The sequence below is a fragment of the Vombatus ursinus genome, unplaced genomic scaffold (assembly GCF_900497805.2).
Source record: "Vombatus ursinus unplaced genomic scaffold, bare-nosed wombat genome assembly UNPS02010548.1, whole genome shotgun sequence".
NCBI classification, from domain to species: Eukaryota; Metazoa; Chordata; class Mammalia; order Diprotodontia; family Vombatidae; genus Vombatus; species Vombatus ursinus.
The window spans coordinates 5781954-5803119 of NW_020950326.1; the positions used below are offsets into that span (position 1 = coordinate 5781954).

At 37.3% G+C, this 21166-nt stretch overlaps 1 protein-coding gene across 3 annotated transcripts in view; it reads right to left on the reverse strand.

Moving 5' to 3' along the window:
- The window catches only part of CUNH2orf76 (chromosome unknown C2orf76 homolog), a 59841-nt gene that overhangs the window by 36688 nt on the left and 1987 nt on the right, over positions 1 to 21166 (reverse strand). For all 3 annotated transcript variants that reach the window (XM_027854719.1, XM_027854718.1, XM_027854720.1), the window contains exon 2: positions 540 to 694. In XM_027854719.1, the coding sequence (XP_027710520.1) occupies positions 540 to 672 (133 nt within the window). In that variant the 5' untranslated portion in view covers positions 673 to 694. The remainder of the gene's footprint in view (positions 1 to 539; positions 695 to 21166) is intronic.

Consider the following 21166-nt stretch of genomic DNA (forward strand, 5'->3'; position numbering starts at 1 on the left):
CGGTACCTAAATAAATTTAAGTGACTGAACCATCATATCAATCATATGTATTAGAAAACCCTACCCTTTTAAAGTCTTAATCACAACAAAAAGAGTAATAACTTCTTCCCTCAGTTATCTTTAACTCAAAAATGACAAAGTGAGGGAGACAGTGCTGAGGTAGGAAGGTCAAGGATGAAGAGCAAAAGGGAATATTTGGGTCCTCTAAAGGGTAATGCACATAAACTTCAACTTTGGGGAAAAAGAGGCAAAAACTACACAAAATGTCACAATGCTATGCAAATGCAATTATCCCTAATATGTACATCCCTGGCAAAAAACTTCTATTAATGCTAGTGACTAGAATATTTTTTACATGTACTGTAGCTATATCACATATCAAATATAAAGAACATGAAGCTTGATCTTCTCTGAACAAACCAATAACAGTAATCTTGCAAAAGTCCACAAATTAGCTTGGATTGGAATCGATATTAAGAAACATGACTATTACTAGAGCAATAATTGAGCTAATTGTTAACATGCTAATAAAATCATACCTTTTTTTAGGAATACAATAAACTCTTTTACAGTCTGGTCCAAATTAACTCCATGGTAAACAAGAGGCTTGAAATTGCGATGCTCAAAGGAACGAATCAGACGAACTGTAATCGTCGCCTTCTCAGAAGACATGTGAAAAAATTTCCAGGGCCAGCTAAACGCAGAAAAAACATGTAAAAATAAATAAATCATGATTGACCCAGACAAAATTAGCTTACGTCGTGCCAATTATTTCACTGAGTTCCAAGGCCACCTCCTTCTCTGGGTTGTGATACCAGGCCAAATTCCCAAACCTTCCCAACAATGTCAGAGGCTTTCTGACCCAGGATGCTCCTGGTTCTGCTACCTCAGAAAATTCTTTTTTTTCTTTTGGTGAGGCAATTGGGGTAAGTGTCTTGCCCAGAGTCACACAGCTAGTAAGTGTTATGTGTCTGAGGCCGCATTTGAACTCAGGTCCTCCTGACTCCAGGGCCCGTGCTCTATCTGCTGCGCCACCTAGCTGCCCCTACTTCAGAAAATTCTAACCAGAAACAATCTCAGTGCAAAAGAGAAGAAATGAGAGGAGAAGGGAGAATAAGGATCAAAAGTGCCACGCAACCATGGACATGAATTTTCAAATGGTTTATTTTAAATTATTTATGCTAATGCTTTGTTTCACAGCCAAAAATAGTTAACTATAATTTAAATGTTCATACATCAAGGGATTTCATTAAATGTGACTTAATGTTTACCCAAGATAATAGGTTTTAAGTAGTACCAAATGCAAAACCTATTTTTTTTTTACTTTCACTGCTCATCATATGGTACACATTCATAACCACTCCCCCTCAAAAAACTGATATAGGGATAAATATTTCAAATAGAGTAACTGAATCTATTTGGTACCAGTAGAAGCAATCTCAAACACAATTTGCATGATATACTCTATTTTTTTTTAAATAAAGGAAAAATGTGAAGAGGCAGTGTGATACAACAGAAAGACTATTAGCTTTGGAGTAAGAGGACCCAAGTTCAAATCTCAGCTTTGCTAATTATTACCTGGTATGACAATTGAGCCACTACCAATGCTTCTTGGTCCAAACCCTGTCCCTGTCTTCCAAGATATTGTCTTATGGATTATTCTCTTATCTTCAATATTTTCCAGTCCATTAGTTCTTTTGACACTGCCTACCACTATAGTCAGGTCTCCCTCATTCTTAAAAAACTTTCACTTGATCCTACCAAACCCATCAAGATTTCATCTTCTGTCTGGATTCCTCTACACTACCAAATTCCTAGAAAAAAATCAGCCACATTTTACTGCCTCTACATCCTCACTACCCCCTCAAATCTCCATCCCTTGTGAATCTTTTCTGATCTTACTTCCATCCTATTCATACTTAGTGTTCTCTCAAACTTCAAATAATCTTCTCTTTACTTGTATAAGCTATCCCTTATGTTGTATTTTTACTATTTAAGCATTTTTCTTTTCCTTCTTAAAATCTTTAAAGTATAGCATAGTACATTGCACATAATGCTTATAATAAATGCCTATTTGAATTTAATTAACTTAAAGATGCCTGAATCTATTTAAAAGCCCATATTTTTACATACTACAAGTAGCCCAAAATTTCTATTTATTATTTCATTTTCAATTTGAAACTCCAAATATATTTTAATGTCTGCCTAATCTTGACCAAAACAAGTACTTACATTTCCCTGTACCAAATTTTTCTTTACAAAGAGGGGAAAAAAAACCCTAACCTTTGTAACTATTTCACAATAGCAGCTGCTTACAGAAAGATTTATTGTGCCTTAGGGAGGGTATGTAAGCAAGCCATGCTTTGGGGGAAAATAAACACATTAGAAAAGATAGGAATGCTGACATTAACAGGTTGCCAAATTAGACAATATGTGTGCAGATTTGACTTATTTTAAGACCTAGAGTGTTTCATTTTAAAATATAGTATTCAATGGGGGTTTACTGAATAAAGAGAACAAAAATTCAGAGGTACATTATTAAATAGAGTATTGAATAGGAGGAAAATCTGTAAATGGAAAAGAAGTTCTTGATTATCTGGGCTAGATGAAGAGATCTATTTGATACTCTATTGATAATCCATTAGATACTAGGGACCCTGTTGGAAGGTTTCCCACAGATTTATTTATTTTTTGGGGGGGGGCTAGGCAATTGGGGTTAAGTGACTTGCTTAGGGTCACACAGCTAGTAAGTATCAAGTGCCTGAGGGTGAATTTGAACTCAGGTCCTCCTGATTCCAGGGCCAGTACTCTATTCACTGTGCCACCTACCTGCCCCACAGGTAGCTTTTCTATCACTGCCAGAATCTGCTTAAAGGCATAGGAAATCCTGATGCCATAATTTATTGCTGTTTTTCCAAGGAAAAAAAATAATTTCTGTGGCTGGGAAAGCAAACAAACAGACTTGGGATAGGAGGGCCTGGTTTTGAATCCCTGCTCTGCCACTCTACCTGTATGGCCTTCAGAAGGTCACTATACCTACTTACCAGTTTCGTCATCTGTAAAAATGAAGACATTTGACTAAGCGATCTCTAAGATTCTGTGCAATTCTAAATCTTATTGTACAGGAGACTGGCCAATGGGCGTCCTCACAGAACAAGTGCAGCATACCCTGCCTGCTGCCCAACCACAGACAGACTTAGTGAGCCTGCTTCTGGACACCCATTGCAGGGCCCTGCTCTCCACTGGTAAGCAGTCAGGCTTCGGATTGACTATTGAGACAAAACTGAAAATGCATGCAATCGATTTCTTCAACAGAACCAGGTGCTCCAAGGATCTTAGCCTTTCCAAAATGAAAGACTCTGTGAACCTCTGAAAGGGCGCATGGGCCATTTTCTTTTGAAAGTTAATCTTGTATATGATTTAGACATAAAATGTGATATCATAAGCAAACTAGGGGAGCACAGAAAGTTTTGCCTGTCAGATCTATGTATAAGGGAAGAATTTTGGTGACATAAAAAGACAAAAGATATCAATAAAAAGTTTTTTTAAATCATGTAAAATCATGAGAGATGTAATTAAGGAAGTATCTTTGTTCAATGATCTGCCACATATCAATATCAAGGAAACCAGCTGTGCCATATCTAAAGTCTTTGTTTATATTAAGAAGAATGTCCTATAAATAGTCCATCAGAAACAAAAAATATTGATAACTAGGTTCTCCAAATGTTCCATTATCCATAAAACAATGACTTCAATATAGTAAATGCCAAAACACTACAAAGAAACCCACTGTCATTCAGAAAAGGTCTACTTAACAATCTACACTTAAAAAGCAAAGAGGATGAAATTGTCTAGATTATGACATATATATGGAGAGATAATCCATTGCATATTAAATTGTGTATATATGTACCAAACTTAAAACAGACACAATGTATAGACAATGAGCTGAGCCCAGAACTGAATAGGAAATTTGACTATTTCACATTTGATCATAAGCACTTTCAACTATCCCAAACCGTTCACTGCAGCAAATGCTCATCATTTAACATCCACATTCTCCTGGTGATGTTACATGGCTGCAAATAATGCAATATGATGATTCTTCAGAAGAATCATGACCAAAATGGCCCAAAGAGCAACATAAAGGCACATGGTTTGGGTAAAAAGAAAATAGCACTATCAATCATAACTTGACTGCAAAAAGTAGAACGAGAGACATACAAGACAAGTGGTGGGCCTATATGTAGTGAGAGTAAAAGATAACAGGACAAACTGAATATTACACTAGTACCCATTAAAAACAAAAGTATCAAGAGAAAAACCTCCATCCCATTGGGTGAATCCTCTATGATGAATACATGGAAAGATAAAATCAACAACCTAACATGATAAGGAATGAGAGGGCTGAGATCTGTCCCAGCAGAGAAGTAGTACCCACAGTGATGAGATCACTGATACAAAGTAATAAATACTCTGATAATCTTTCTATAAATCCAATATACAATTTCATTTAAACTAGTTTTTTAGCTTGCCAATTACAGTAAATTTATATTTAAGATTAAAATCAAAAGCTATTAGTATTAACTTCATTATTAAACTACTCCAGCATGCTTAATAGTGTGGGGGTTTTGTGTGTGTGTGTACGTGTGTGTGTGTGTGTTTAATATGCAACTAGATATACACATCCACAGAATAGGTATAACAGTATGATATATAAATATGTGAAAAATGTTTTAACCTTTCTTCCACTGAGAATTTCATTCTAATCCAAACTAATGATATGTTTCTTTCTAGCACTAATTTTTAAAATTTTACATTTAATTCCAACTTTTGCAAAATAATACAAAACCAGTCATTATTTTGCATACTTTTTCATGGTGGTAAGTGGTGCAGTGAAAAGCCCTGGATTTGAAGCCTAAAGAAGTCAGGTTTGAATTCCAGCTGTGCCACTTACTACCTGGATGACCTTGGGCAAATTACTTAACCTCTCTTGGTCTCAGTTTGCTCATCTGTAGAACGAGTGAATTGAATGGAATAACCTCTAAAGTCGCTTCTGGTTCTAAATCTATAATCCAAGGATTAGGGCTTAAAGGCTAAACAAATTGCAGTACGTCAATGGAATGGATTTGGGTACCATACCATTAGAAATGATAAATATGAAGCTACAGCGAAGCATGGGAAAACTTAAGTGAATTGACATAGGATGAAATATCAGGAAAACAATATGCACAATAACTAAAACAACAAAATTGCATGCTATGTAATAACCAAAAAGGTTGACTCTGAAGAATTGAGTAAATATATCTCCCTTTTTTTTCCCAGAGGTAGGGGACTATGGGTATGGAATAATGCATATATACTGGCAGACTTGGTTGACGTGAGAGGGAATTTTTTAAACTGCTTTTTCTCTCTCTTTATTTTATTATATGAATTGACTCAAGCTAAAGGAGCAGTGGGGCTGGAGAACAGATATATTCCCAAATAAAGGTAAAATAAAAACAAAAATATTTCTTTTAATTTAAATTATTTTTGAAAGACAAAAAGTAAAGCCCTATAGCAGGTGTCCAGGAACTCAAGACAATTTTAAAAGCCACTCCTAATATAATAGAGTCTACAACATGCAGTTTCATCATCGGTTAGTATTAAACATTTTATTAAAACTTTCCTCCAGGGGCAGCCAGGTGGCACAGTGGATAAGTTCAAATCCAGCCTTAGACATATTACACTTATTAGCTGTGCGACTCTGGGCAAGTCACTTAACCTCAATTGCCTCACTCAAAAACAAAACAAAACAAAACAAAACAAAAATCAACTTTCCTCCATTCAAGTCCTACTCATACTTCATTATGACATGCAAGTGATCCCGGGTTTTTAAAGATCATACCATTGTGGAGTACAAATTACAGCAAGTCCTATTAAACTATATCGTCTTTGAATTCTGTATGGTGTCAATTCAGAACCACCCTAGGCAAGTTCAGAATGCTGGTCACCAGGTGATATGTTTTTGGCTAAAGTAATTCATGAAACTGTCTACTCAAAAACAGAGGAATAACCATCTATGCTGGGGGAAGAATTTTAAATAGCATATGATGTAATGAAGTTTTACCTACAGGGGACACTAAAATACCCTCACTCACATGGTATTGCCTCCTCACTTTCTCATGACTGTTGTTCTCTCCATTTTACAGTCATACAACACTATAATTAGAAAACTGACAGTAGAAAAACCCTTTGTTTCTGAGAGAAATCTGGGGTTATTAAAGGGAGCTCTGCAACTTTCTGAAAGCAATCCAGCCTGTCCTCCACTTGCTTAATTCTAGCCCAAATTGTTGTCCATTTGTACCATCAGTCCCAGAGAGACATGATGATGAACAGGGGGATCTTCTATTACCTATAACTTTCAGTCACTTGTGTTGAATGTAAAGGTGTGGACCAATGTGAAATATTGCTTGCAAAAGCCTGCCTATTTCTAACTAGCATCCTCATTAAGGATGCCCTAAATGTGACAAGACTGTGATAAAAATTTATGTAGATTGGAAAGTAGGCAGATAAGTTGAGTAGTGGTCAATGTTCTTACAGGTGCTGTCTTTCTCTGTTTAATAGACAGCTAGGTGGAGCAGTGAATAAAGTATCAGGTATGGAGTCAGGAAGACCCAAATTCAAATCTCAGCTCGGTCACTTACTAGCTTTATGATCCTGAGCAAGTCACTTAATCTCTGTTTGCCTCAGTTTTCCCCATCTGTAAAGCAGAGATAATAACAGTACTCATCTTGCAGGGTTGTTGTGAGGTTCAAATGAGATAATTGTAAAACATGCAGCACAGTGCCTAGAATACAGTAAACCTATATTGGTTGTTAATATGGTTCCAAAATTCTTTTCTTCCAAATGCTTTTGGACTCCTCTTTTCCTTCAGATGCCCTGTGAATCAATCTTTCAATGCTCTCATAACCGTTACATCCAGCATGGATCTCCTTTATATACAACTAAGTCTAATCCAGCAGTTTGTCTCATCTTTGTTTTTTTTAGTGATATTTTTTAGCTCTTCTATCTGCATATTCAGAATTGTGATGTTAAAATCATAGGATTGCAGATCCAAAACTGGAAAGGTTCTTAGAATCCATCTAGTCTCTCTTGTGCTTACAGTACTTATAGATGAGAAAATTGAGGCCACAGACATTAAGTGACATTCCCAAAGTTACACAGAGATTAGTCCAAGTGTGGTGGCTCTGCTGTCCTTCAGGAATTTTGTTACATAAATCTTTGCAAATCTTTTCCATTTCTCTTGTCTGTTATCCTCTATCTATGCCCTTCAATTGCTATTCAGGGTACTTTGCCTGCCAAGAGCTCTTTAAACCAGTTTTATCCTTCACTGTTTCTCTATTCATTTTGTGGTGATGCTGCTCATTCTTACTGCTAGGATTTTTATGCAAGTTTACATCAATCAGCAATCAATAAGCATTTATTAAGTAGCTATGATATTTGGCTGGCAGATCATGCAATTCAGACAAGGAAGCATCACTCAGCTAAATTACTCCAGCGTCGTCAATGCATATCCTGGTTAAACAGTCTCCAGCTATGACTAATTAGCACACTACTATGTGTGAACTTAAATGACACTAAAATTTCAAGCATGTCTCTATACTGCATCTATTTATGAACATTTTCATCATCCCTCAGCCACCCTTGCGGGAAAAGGGAGAGGAAGAATTTGGTGCCACAGTAACTGAAAAAAGAATTATCATTTTATTCTGTTTGTTATTGTGTGTGGGAAAAAAAGTTTGCTACAAATGAGTACGCTAAAAGTGCTATGGTGGTAAAGCATGGAACCTACAGGAACAGACAAGGGTTACAGTCAGATGCCAAGGGGCCATACACACATTTAATCAAATGATTTTAACTCAAGAGTTCTGAATAGACAATTTCTGATTATATAACCTTTCCAAGGTGAAATGGCCTGAACTTGAGTTACTGGGGTAGTTTTTATTTTTAATGAACTGCCACTGAATTCTAAGATTTTACCATATTTTCACATTATTGGAAGGACTAAATCCCCATTTGAAGGAACAGGTTTCAGCTCTGGACCTTCTAGCTCAGTGATTTTAGGCAAATTACTGCACTTCATCTCTTCGGATTTCAATGTACCCTATTGGCAAACATGTTTTCTGTCAATTGCACACAGGTATTTCGAAGATATTCTGGGGCAGCTAGGTGGCATAGTGGATAGAGCACCGGCCCTAAAGTCAGGAAGATCTGAGTTCAAATCCGGCTTCAGACCAAACACTTGACACTTACTAGCTGTATGACCCTGGGCAAGTCACTTAACCCCACTGCCTAGCCAAAAAATAAAAAAAGAAAATTTAAAAAAAAAATTCTGGCAGCATTATTCTAGATCCAAATGTGAAAGGCTTATGTTAAAAATAAAATTATTATAGGATGAATGTTGCCCAAGCACATCTAACTCTCAAAATTTAACACAGTAAATGCTAGTGCCTTCCCTCTGAGATTACCTCTAATTTTTCCTGTATATATCTTATTTGCATTTGTGGCTTGTATGTTGTCTCCTCCGTTAGATTATGAGCTTATTGAGGGAACAGTCTATTTTTGCCTTTCTTTGTGTTCCTAGTTCTCAATACTTGTACCATCAACCTAAGCCCAGGACTGGCACTTAGTGGGTGCTTAATAAATTCTTCCTGATTTGACTCAAAAATTAAATTATCTTTCAGATTTCTGTGTCTTAAACAGACCATTCACTTTATGACAAAAATTTCACCAGACCCATAAATTCATTGGCATAAGTCCTCTCTCCACCAAAGCAGATTGTAACTCCTCCATATTTTCTATTCCTGTGTAATTCTTGTCCACGTCTTTCCATAAATCCTTGAAAGGAAACATTCATCATGTACACTGGAAGCCTTCCTTTGCTATTGTGTTTGTTTTTATAAAGACATTATCCATATTTTGTGGATATACTTTCACACGCACACAAAAAAATATTTATTAAGTGCCTACTACATGATAGGCAGTGTTCCTAAACTGAATGCCATTTCTCTGACAAGTCAAGTGTTTGATAAATAAGGCACATTTTAATCTCATTGTAGCAACTGATTTATATTGGTTAGCTTTTATATGAAATTATTATAATCATTTGTACTATCCATTACTCATTTTTCAGGATCAATAATTTGTTTAGGTTAGGATTGATTTGAGTTATTTCAATTGCTTATCAGATGTTTTCTTCATTAATACTCTTTCTTCTAGCTTTAAGCTAATTCTGATAATTTCTCTAAGTCAGGGGTCTCACTGTACACATTCAGATGATTTGGGGATGATTTCCACATCTATATAACGTCTTTCTCTGCATGTTAAATATAATAAATTTCATTTTTGTGATGTTATTCAGTGCTAAACCTGTCCAGAACCTACCAATTCTTATCTCAAAGAAAATATGAATGATATAGATATGTGAAGCTTCTGAGTAGTCTACAACTCTTTGGCTCTCTCATTTCTTACTCTTGATCTCTGCTCTCCAATATGTTTCTTATCATCCTCACTTGTTCCCACCTTTGCAGTGAAGTCACCAAGTATCAAAGTGTATGATGATTTAAAACAGAAGTTCTTATGAAGTTCTTCATAGAATTTCTCTATTTCATTCTCTGCAATTGATATTGGTGCAAAAGCTACAATTATTTTCATGGTAGTCTTTTTACAAACACTTATCATGGGTCTGGGAGTGGGAGATGTTGTGGGAGCCACTGGGGTTGAGTAGGGGGATGAGAAGGTCAGATCTGCCTTTCAAGAAAATCATTTGAGCAGCTATGCAGATAATAAACTGGAGTGGGGAGAGACTTAAAACAGGGAGATCAAGTAGAAGGTTACAGGCAAGATGATGGAAGATTGAAGCAGGGTTATGGATATGTGACTAGAGAGGAGACACGCAATTAAGTGTTGAAGAGGTAGAAACAAGCTTTGACAACTGATTAGATATATGGAGTGAATGAAGAGTCAAGGATATCACTAAGGTTGTGAATTTATAGGAACAGAGAGATGGTGGTATCCTAAAATTAAATAAATAAATAAGTCTGGAAGAGGCGTATGTTGTGGCTATTAAGATGATTTGTTTTTGATATTAAGTTTAAGGTGCCTAGGGAACATTAGGAAATATGTGATGCAACACAGAAGCTCAGGAAACTGTAGCTAGATATATAGATTTTGGCATCATCTGCACAGAAAAGATAATTAAGTCTTTGGGAGTAATGAGGTCACTTAGTGAAAGAATGTAAAGCGAAAAGAGAAGTAGAGCCAGGAAAGAGCTTTTGGTCACAGTAGGGATGATCAAACAGCACTTCACAACGAAGTTGTCAACAAGTAGAAGAATGAACAATGAGCAGGGCCCCAGAGAAAAGAACATCAGATTTGGCAATTAAAACATTTTGAGTAAGTTTGGAAGAAGAAATTTCACTTGAATGATGAAAAAAAAAAGCCCAGAGTGAGCTCTGTTCCACAAACTTCTCCAAATAGATATAATGCAAAAAAAAAAAAAATCCTTACGGGGAAACCCAGAAAAAGTCACAGCCCAACTCAGCATAGGGAGATAGGGAGGTCTTGCAGACACTGGGAATGAAGTTAGGGTAGGACCAAGAGCATACCAAGGGCTGTGCAGAGCCTGGGGCACTCCCAGACCCATATACAGGCACTGCAATGGGGACAGTTGGAGCTTTGTTGCCCAATACTCAGTTCCTGGTCGTGGCACAGTGGCACTCCCAGGTAGGGAAGCCCTGGGCAGTGTACCAACTTAGAAAGGAAGAAATTCAGAAGTAAGCAGCAGTAGCAACAACAGCAGCAGTAACAGTGGTATGGCTCAGACCCCAGGTACAAAAAGGCTCTTACTTCCAGGATTTAGCCCAGCAATAACCCAGGTAGGAATCCCAGACCAAAGGGGAACCTACAGTTCTGCTACTCTGAATCAAAAGAGCTCCCTAGCTGGCTGATCCATGCAGGGTCCAGCACAGACCCAAACCCAGGCCAGGACATTGCAGAGCTCCAACCACGGGGGCATCATTCAGACTTTGTCCTGGATCAGGCTATTTTAATAACACTGAAAACTTGCAGGTTCCCAGCCTGCCTCTGAGTTCCCAAAATAACACAACACTCAATACCAAAAGAAAGCAGCAACAGGACCAGCCCAGACATGCCCTCCAGAAGTACAGTACAGAGCCCAGCTCTAACATCAAGTCCAAAGTCAGCAAGTAGGCTGGAAGAATGGGCAAGCGGGAAAAAAAAAAAAAAGGCTATACCATAATGAACGATTATAGTGGCAGAGATGCTGGAGACACAAACACAGAGGAGAATGACTCAAAAATGACTACACTAATGCCTCAGAGGAAAACATGGCTTGGGCTCAAACTCAAACTAGGATACTTAGAAAAGATGAAGCAAGAGTCAAAAGGGATTTGTTTGTTTTTTTAAATTATAAATGAAATAAAGGTGCCAGAGGCGGAAAAAAATCAGAAGAGAAATGAGCGCTATGGAAGAAAGAATCAGAAAGGGAATTAACAGCTTGGCGCAAGAAAACTTCCACCAAAGCAACAAATTTCCTGAAAATCAAAATGGACCAAATAGAAACTAATGATTCCATGAGGCAGTAAGAAATAAAAAGCTGAAAATTTTCTTTCAGTTTTCAATCTGATATAATTTATATACTTGTACAATCATGTAAAACATTTCCATATTAGTCATTTTGTATAAGAAGACTAGAATAAAAAAAGAAAGAAAAAGTGAAAAATAGCATGCTTCAGTCTGTATTCAGAGGGTCTCAGTTCTCGCTCTAGAAGTAAATACTAAGCTTCATCAGTCTTTGGGATTGTCTTGGATCACTGTATTGCTGAGAATAGCTAAGTCATTCACAGTTCTTCATCGTACAATATTGCTGTTACCGGGCACAGCATTCTCCTGGTTCTGCTCACTTCACTTTGCATCAGTTCACATAAATCTTAGGTTTTTCTGAAATCATCCGAGTTGTGATTTCTTATAGCACAATAATATTCCATAACAATCACATGACACAGCTTGTTTAGCTCCCCAATTGATGGGCATCCCTTCATTTGCCAGTTCTTGGACAGCACAAAAAGAGTTGCTATAAATATTTTCATTCAAACAGATCCTTTCCCCTAATTTTTTTTATGTCTTTGGGATATAGACCCAGCAGTGGTATTGCTAGATCAAAGGGTATGCACAGTTTCATAGCCCTTTGGGCATAGTTCCAAATTGCTCTCCAGAATGGTTGGCTCCTGGTTACTTTTAAAGGGGGAGGGTTATATCCCTCAGCTTGACTCCTTCCCCCCACCAAATACTGGTTAAACAAAAGATTATAATAAATAAAAACTGAAAATTTTCAGGAAAATGTTGGTTATCTCATAGCAAAAATACCTGACCTGGAAAACAAATCAAGGAGAAAAAAAATTTAAGAATCATTGGACTGCATGAATGCCATGACCTACAAAAAACCCTAGACATCATAGTTCAAAAAAAATCTTAAAACAAAATTGCCCAGATGTCTTAGAACCAGAGGGAAAAGTGGAAATAGGAAGAATCCATCAAAAACCTCCTGGAAAAAAAATTAAAATTCCCAAGAATATCATAGCCAAAATCCAGAGTTTCCAGATCAAAGCAAAAATACTGCAAGCTGCCAGAAAGAAAGAATTCAGTACCGAGGGGCCGTCAGGATCACACACAATTTAGCAGCCACCACTTTCAAGGAGCAAAGAGTTTGGAATATGATATTACCAAAGACAAAGAATATGAACTTACAACCAAGAATAACGTGCCCAGCAAAGCTGATCATAATGCTAAGTGGAAAAAATGAATCCTTGATGAAACAAAGGATTTACAAGCATTCTTGAGGAAAATACCAGGGCTTCAGAGAAACCTGAAGTTTGAACACTGAAGTAAAGAAAAACATAAAAAGGTAAACACAAACAAGATACCCAATACCTTCCCACCTCCCTCAGCCTCTTCCTCTCTGAAGTCAAAGCCTACCTTCATAGAAGACGTGATCTGAATTCTCTAACACACTCCACTCTCCAACTGCAGCTCTGCTTGGTTTCATTTTCATGGAATGAAATGCCCCCATCTATTGGTATCTATTGGTGTGACATCTCCTCTCCCACTTTCAAGCTTCTTTTTGTGTATTATTTTCCCCTATTAGAGTATAAGCTCCTTGAGGGCGGGGACTATCTTTCTCTTATTTGTATCCCCAGCATTTACCACAGTGCCTGGCACATAAAAGGCACTTAATAAATGTTTACTGAATTGAATAAAGAACTGCACAAGGATAAACTGCTTACATTCAAATACAGGAAGATGACACGTGTTCCCTTTCAATCCTATGATTGTCAGGATTCAAAGAAGGAGTCCATTAGACAAGAGCTTGGAGAGGTTCTGTTATGTCTCAGTGATTAAAAGAATGGAGAGGGGAAGAATACATTGGAGAGGAGAGGGGAAAGAAAGGAAGGAAAAGGTGAAATTATGTCACATAATCAGGGTGCATGGATAGCTATACAAACAAGAAGCAAGGGATGAGTGGAGCAGCTAGCACTTGAACCTTATTCTCATTTGAAAGAATAAACATACACATACACATATTTACAGATGAGTACAGAAATACATTTCACTCAAGAGGGAAACAAGAAAAGGGACTAGGAAGAGGGGAGGCAGAATTACAGGGAGAATAAATTAAGGGAAAGATTAGTCCTAAGCAAAACAAACTCTAAGAATATATAAAAATGTTTATAACTCTTTTGAAATGGCAAATGATGGGAATCTAAAGGGGTCTCATAAATTCTGGAACAGATGAACAAGTGGTGGTATATAAATGTGATGGAATTCTATTGTGTTCAACTCTTATCGGCAAAATGACCAGCCAAAATTCCACTGGACTAATGATGAAACAAGCTACCTGCCTCCTGACAGAGAGATGGCCTCAAAATGAAGAATAAGACAATTATTTTTTTAGACCTGACCACTGGGGAAATTTGTTTTGCTTAATTCTACATGATTGTGATAGATTTGTTTTTCTTCTATTCTCTACTAGGGATGAGGGGAACATGAGAAGGCAAACCTTGACTGATTAAAACAAATTTTTTTTAATACAGACTGCAAAAGGTTAAAAAGCCTCATATAGAAGATACAAGCCTCATACAAAGCACCTGACCAGTGCTTTGAAGGAACCTAAAAATTCTTTCAGGCAGGTGTGTGAGTGTATTTCAAACATCAAGTGAAAACCACTTATCCAAGGTACAGAAGTCGAAGACTAAATGTTATGTACGAGTACATAGCTAGCAAGAAAGTCTAACTAAAACAAAGAGTGCATGAGGGGGAGTTATACAAAATATGACTGGAAAAGTAAACGGAATGCTGATTATAAAGGACTTCAATATCAATCAAACTAATTTCTCATTTTACTCTAGAAATAACTGGGAACCATTCAAGAGTTTTGAAGACTGTATTGACACAGCCATGTGTTCCATGGGTTAGGGAGTGAAGATCCTGGAGGTAAAGAGATCAATTAAAAGGCTATTATAACAATCCAGGCAAAAGGTGATGAGGGCCTGGGACTAGAGTTAGTGGAAAAGATGTTATAAAAGTTAAGATTGTCAAGACTTGGTCATTTATTACATACAGAGATTGAAAAAGAAGAGTTAAGGATGATCCTAATGTTATACACTTATGACTGGAAAGAGATAACAAAACCAAAAAATGGGAAAAAGTTTGAAGAAGGGATGACTTTTGGAAGGAAATACAAATTCTATTTGGGACAAAACCGCATAGATGTGCAGCTTCAAGGCCCCTCAACAGGCATCTAGTCTACTTTGAGATTGAAATGCCTATGAGATATCCAGGTAGAGATGTCCAGCAAGCAGTTATTAATGCAAGACTGAAGTTCAAACAAAAGATTAGGGCTGTCTACCTAACTTTGAAAGTCATCTATATAAAGACGTCATTTGTATCATGTTATTGTATATTTACAAATGGGTCATATCTACCTTTATAAGGTCACAGAGTTGGAGCTAGAAGAGACCTCAAAGGTCATCTTCATTTATATGAGGAAACTGAGACCCAAAGAATTTAAATAATTTGCCCAACATCACATAGGTAATCCATGGCAAAGCTCAGATTTGAGCTCTGGCTCCAAATCTTACTTTCCTGCCCCTGTACCAGGCTGCTTCACTAAAAAACAATTAGTTTTCCACCAAACAAGATCTTGAACCCTGGATTCTCAGTTTAAAAATTGGTTACTAGAGCATAAAGTGGATAAGGTCAGGAACCATGTCTTCATTTTCTATCTCCCTCAGCTCTTAGCACATTTTAGACACAACAGACACCTAATAAATAGCTGCTGAATGTTGACAAACATCAACTATCACACAATGTTGTGATACAGTGATTCCCCCTTCATGGCTGATTAGTGTGTACAACATTATTTGCTGCTATATAAAAGGCATCAAGATTGCTGTACTTTTTTTTTTAAAACCTTTCCTAAGCAGCTGCTATTTCAATGTCAGTAGCTTACATGTGGTGCACTAGAAAGCCAGATGTAACTTCAGAGAACCTGGGGCCAAGTCATAGTTCTATTAATATATGTGAAATTGATCAAGTCACTTCATTTCTCTAAGCCTCAATCCCTCCTCTTCTAAAACAAAGAAATTGGGCTTGATTCTCTCTAAGGCCCCTTCCAGCTTTTGAATCTGATATCTGATTTTCTATGGGCTAAAAACCAATTTGGTGGGTTTTAGAGCTTTGGATTTTGAGGAAGGATGGAAGGATAAAACCTGAGTTCAAAACCTGCCTCAGATATTCATTGTATTGTATGAGCCTGTGTAAGTCACTTACCCTCTAAACTTCAGCTTCCTCATCACTTCCCTACCATCTCCACACCACAGGGCACACTGCTCTGGCCATCATCCTTATCTTGCTCCCACTGGAACTGTGGACTCTGTCCCTGAGACACTAGGATCCAATAAATGACCTTTCAAAATACTTTCCTTGGAACTAGGCCTCTATGGCACTTTCTGGTTATCTCCATACATTGCAGATATCACCTTTCCCCACTTTCCAGCTGCTCTTCCATGTGTCATGTTCCTGACGACAGGAGACTGTTCTTGTTTGTTTATATTTGCATGCCCAGCACTTAGCACAGTGTTTGGTACATAGTAAGTATAAGTCAATCCTCAACATTCATGAGTTTAACTTTTGCAACTTCAAGCATTCCCATGATTTTATTAGTAACCTCATTTTCACTCTTGTGTTGACAACCATGCACATTCAAAGCTATGCACAATAGAGAAAAAGAATTAAGAGGCACAACATGTGCAAGTTTATATCTGCAAAAAAAGGAGGAAAGTATTCATGAATCTGCTCCAGAAAGTGCTAAAGTAACCTCTCAAGTGCATGATGAGGGAACTGAAAAAATGGAAAAGCAGCTAAGTTTGTGGGTAAATGAGATGGTGATCACTGCTGTTCTCTCACAGGACATAGTTGCCCCCACCCCTGCCTCTCCTCTTCCCTGTATCTAATAGGTTATTTCAAGGTTACTGTGTAAAGAAAAGTGCACATTTTCAGAATTAGTTTTGTTATAAAGAACTGTATGCAGAAAAGTATTCTCAGCAATCTCTAGTGAAAGATTACAGTTTTTGGAAATCTCAAGAACCTAATCCCTATTTTCATAGGTTCAATTTATTAACATCTGTGTTTTTCTACTTTTGCGAGGTTTTTTAGGAATGTTACCCCTCAAAAGTTGAGGATTGACTGTACTTAGTAAATGGCTAAATCTGTCCATCTATTTATTTATCTCTATAAAAAGAAGATAACAGCACTTAACTTACCTGGTTGCTGTGAAGATGAAATGTACAGATAAAACACTTTGCAAACTTTAAAGTGCTCTATATATGTTAACTATTATTAGCACTAAGAAAAGGTAAAACTCTGAAAAGGGGCTGGGAAGACTGATTCTGGCTAGTCAGAGGCCTTTTTAAAATTACTTCCGTATTCTTGATTCCATTCTAGACAGCTGAGTCGTGTTACTATTTAAACAGAGGCAGAAATTATCAAGTAGTTTTTAATATTGTAATTTTTAAGCAAATCAGCACTGTTTACAAAAGCAGCCTACAATGTACTAAGGCATGTATGTAATCACAGCTAGTGCAATCCAGTACCAGAATGGGCTATCAGTGGTTCTCTTTAGAGACTGCATGCTGCCTTAGCTATGTGACCACAAGGCTAACCCCTTTCTGAATCTGTCTTCTCATTTGTAAAATGAGAATAACATTTCCACTGTATACACCCCAAGGTTGCTGTGAAGAAAATACTTCACATATTTTAATCATTACATAAACATGAGATCATCGCTACTTTAGAAGATATCCATGCTTAAGATATGGGGTCACTAAATAACCTCCAAGGTACCTGAAAATTCTAAGATTCACTGATCCCAAGGACTACATTTACAACTGACCTACTGAGGTATATGAAGCTAAATGAGGAGAAGGATGCCTTATCCAAAACACCCATCTCTATTGCTAGAATCAGGGCTATAGCCAACCATTTTATCAGGCATATTTCAATATAATTGGCTTCCTTTGAAATCCTACATATTTTATTTTATTCATTTAAAAATGTTATTCTGAGGGGCAGTGAGGTGGCGCAGTGGATAGAGCACCAGCCCTGAAGTCAGAAGAACCTGAGTTCAAATATGACCTCAGACACTTGATACTTGGTAGCTGTGTGACCCTGGGCAAGTCACTTAACCCAGCTTGCCTCACCAAAAAGAAAAAAAAAAAACCCAAAGGTTGAGAATCTGCCTCTATGTATAACTGGGGAGAGGTATCTATTGAAAGTACTGATTTCTTTGTTTTGGCCCAGCCTATGATTTCATTGACATAGGAAGCTTCTAGTGAGAAAACCCCCTCTACCAAATCAGCCTGGCAGCACTAAAACTTATAGATTTAGGGAGCTGCCTGGTGACTTCCCCAGGGTCATAGACATAATGTGTCAGAGGCAGAACTTGAATCCAGGTCTTCTGGCTCTCTACTGACTGCTTCATTAAAGCACTAATTTCTAGAACAGACCAGCAACACACTCCAAGGGGTTGCCCATTAACTCCAAGTATTATTATGAAATTCCAAACATATACATACTCCTACATATACTATATAGATTTTTTTTTTTGCTCTGGGAAATTATCTTGCAATCAAACCTATTCTAATAAGGCATTTCAATTTCAAAAAAAAAAAAAAAATGAGTAATCAGTGGTTTAATCTGGAATATAGCCTAAAGAGACACAAAGGCAAAGCAGAAGCCCCAAATCTGTGCTATTTACAATTGTCAATATTAACTCAAAATCTAAGTTAACTCTACAAAACATGGGTTTTTTTTTAAACAGGAAACTCACTGTAATAAAATTTTATTATACTCTAAGAAATAACTTCAGAGAACCCTGAAAGACTTACATGAACTGTTATATAACAAAATGAGTAGAACCAGGAAGACAATTTCTAGAGTGACCATTATACCACAAAGGAAAACAACTTTGAAAAACTTAAAAACTATGATCAATGCAATGATCAATCATGAATCCAGAAAAGTGATGATAAATCACATTGTCTCTTGGCAGACAACAACGTACAAGTACAGAATAAAACATACACTTTCAGACACCACCAAAGTGTGGATAATTTGCTTACCTACTTGTGCTTCTCGCAAGTTACAAGAACTTAATGTGAGGAGGGGGAAGGGACAGGAAATAATAACAGTGATGCCAAAAACAAAAACTTTTTAGTAGGGGAGAGAGGGGGAGAAAAATTTAAAATTCAAAATCGTATGAAAGTGATAATTGAAAACTAAAAATAAATTAATAAAAATATTTTTAAAAAAAACTTTTTAGTAGAACTGTATCACATTAAAGGGTCCAAAGGGTAGTTCTACAAAAAAAAAAAAAGGAGAAAAACAGGTACTGAAGCCAAGTGATAGAAGACACTGATGTGGTGAGAAGCACTATGGTATCTTAGAAAAACACCTGGATTTACGGTTACAACACCTGAGTTTGAATTCCACCTCTGCCACTTACTACCTAGGCTGCTAGGTGGTGCAACAGGTTAAGAGTGCTGGGCCTGGAGTCAGGAAGACTAGAGTTCAAATGCATCTATTAGCTATGTCTGCTTCAGTTTCCCTAGCTCTTAAATGGGACAAAATAGCACTTACCTCCCAGGGGCTTTATGCACACAAGACAAAATATTTGTAAAGCTCTTTGCAAACCTTAAAGTAATATATAAATGCTATCATTTGGGCAAATCACATGGCCTCTCAGGGCCTCCGTTATTTATCTGTGAGGACTGAATGACTTCTGAGGTCCCTTAAAGCTCAAAATCTAAGACTATATCATGTGTAAGAACTATTAGCATCAGAAAAGGCAGTATAGTCTTATACAGGAATAAATAATGCCCGATCAGCATCGAAGATATTGAGCTAGAAGGCATCTTAAGAGACCATCTAATCCTAACCCATTCCAAATTTTCAGGTGAAGAAACTGAGGCCTAAGGATACATAAGTAATCAACGAGTAGTAGAACCGGTATTTGAACTTAGGTCCTCTTACTTTAATCCAGCAAACTTGCCACTATGGCCCCCTAAATGTTGGGTGAGCCACAACTTTTCTTAACTTTTAATTTCTTCATCCAAAAAAAGTAATAATAAAACTTCCCTACCTACCTCACCTAGTTATAATGAACAAAGCCATTCTTGTCTAGATCAAAGTTACATATTTCCAACTGAGATAATTTTAGAGGTTGAAGGAACTTTAGGCAGTCTAACTCCCTCATTTTTACAGATAAGGAAAGTAAGGCTCAGAGACATTGAGTCATCCAACATCTTTGACATAAATGTCGTCATCCAGAGGGGAAGGTGGAACAAAAGAAGGCTGATGATGTCCCTAAGTACAGGGCTTACCTCCATAGGAATGCTACAACTCACCAATGTTCAACCTAATTTTGTCTACTTGTGATAGAAGTATTCAAAGATGGCTAGTTTGCTTACCCTAGATTGGAATATGCAGTTCCCTGTCCTCAACATCCTATCTTCAGACATCCAGAACACCTCAGTAGTAAGTAGCCAAAGCTAGCACACACTGGTTACTATAATTCAGCTAAGCAAGGTATGTATAACAAATAACCTGAAGAGCAGCACATATCTCATGCCCTTCTTGTACAAAGGACTTTGTCTGCTAAATTGGTTTGCATACTATAAAAAAAATTCTGGGGGCAGATAGATGGCACAGTGGATAGAATACCGGCCCTGGAATCAGGAGGACCTGAGTTCAAATCCAGCCTGACACTTGACACTGGCTGTGTGACCCTAAGCAAGTCACTTAACCCCACTGCCCAGCCAAAAACAAAAACGCTGTGGCAGATTAAGTATATCTGTGTCCCTGTTCCTTGACATCTCAAATCAAAAACAGTCACATGGCTAATTAAGATGGCATCAGAACTAAGAATACAGGTCTACTTGCTGAGTCCAATGTTCTTTTCTACTCTATTAAATGCACTATGTGGTAGTAAAATAGAAATGTTTAAAGCGTTCCCCTACTGCAGATTTACAGGACTAATAGATTTGATTAAGAGGGAATACTGTGCAAAAAAAATGCACTTGAAAATTGCTTCAGGTCTACTATAATTCTAGGATAAGATGCTGGGTCCAGGTTTTTACAACAGATTTTTACTCAAATTGATGTTGAGCTCCTCACTTTAGCTGTTTCTGACAAGTATGTAAATTCCAACTGATTCAAGTTTGTCCATTATGCACAACTGCCAACCACATCCTCCCATAAGTTTACCAGAAGGTCCACCCAACCATATTCCCGGAGATTTTTCTCACTTTCTTCAATCATCAGTACTTAGCAATGCAGTACTAAGGCTGTCAACCTCTTACCCCTCACCCTCTTCAAATGACAAGCGCTTTTCTTTTTGATTTTACGCTTCTCTAAAAAATCTGTTACTCCTATTGTTCAAAGTTCCTCAATTGTTCTATCTCTAAGCCCATTCACACCTACTACGTGGGAGGGGGGCAAAAAAATCTCAGCCCTCATTTAAACCAAAAAAAGGTGACTAAGGGAACAC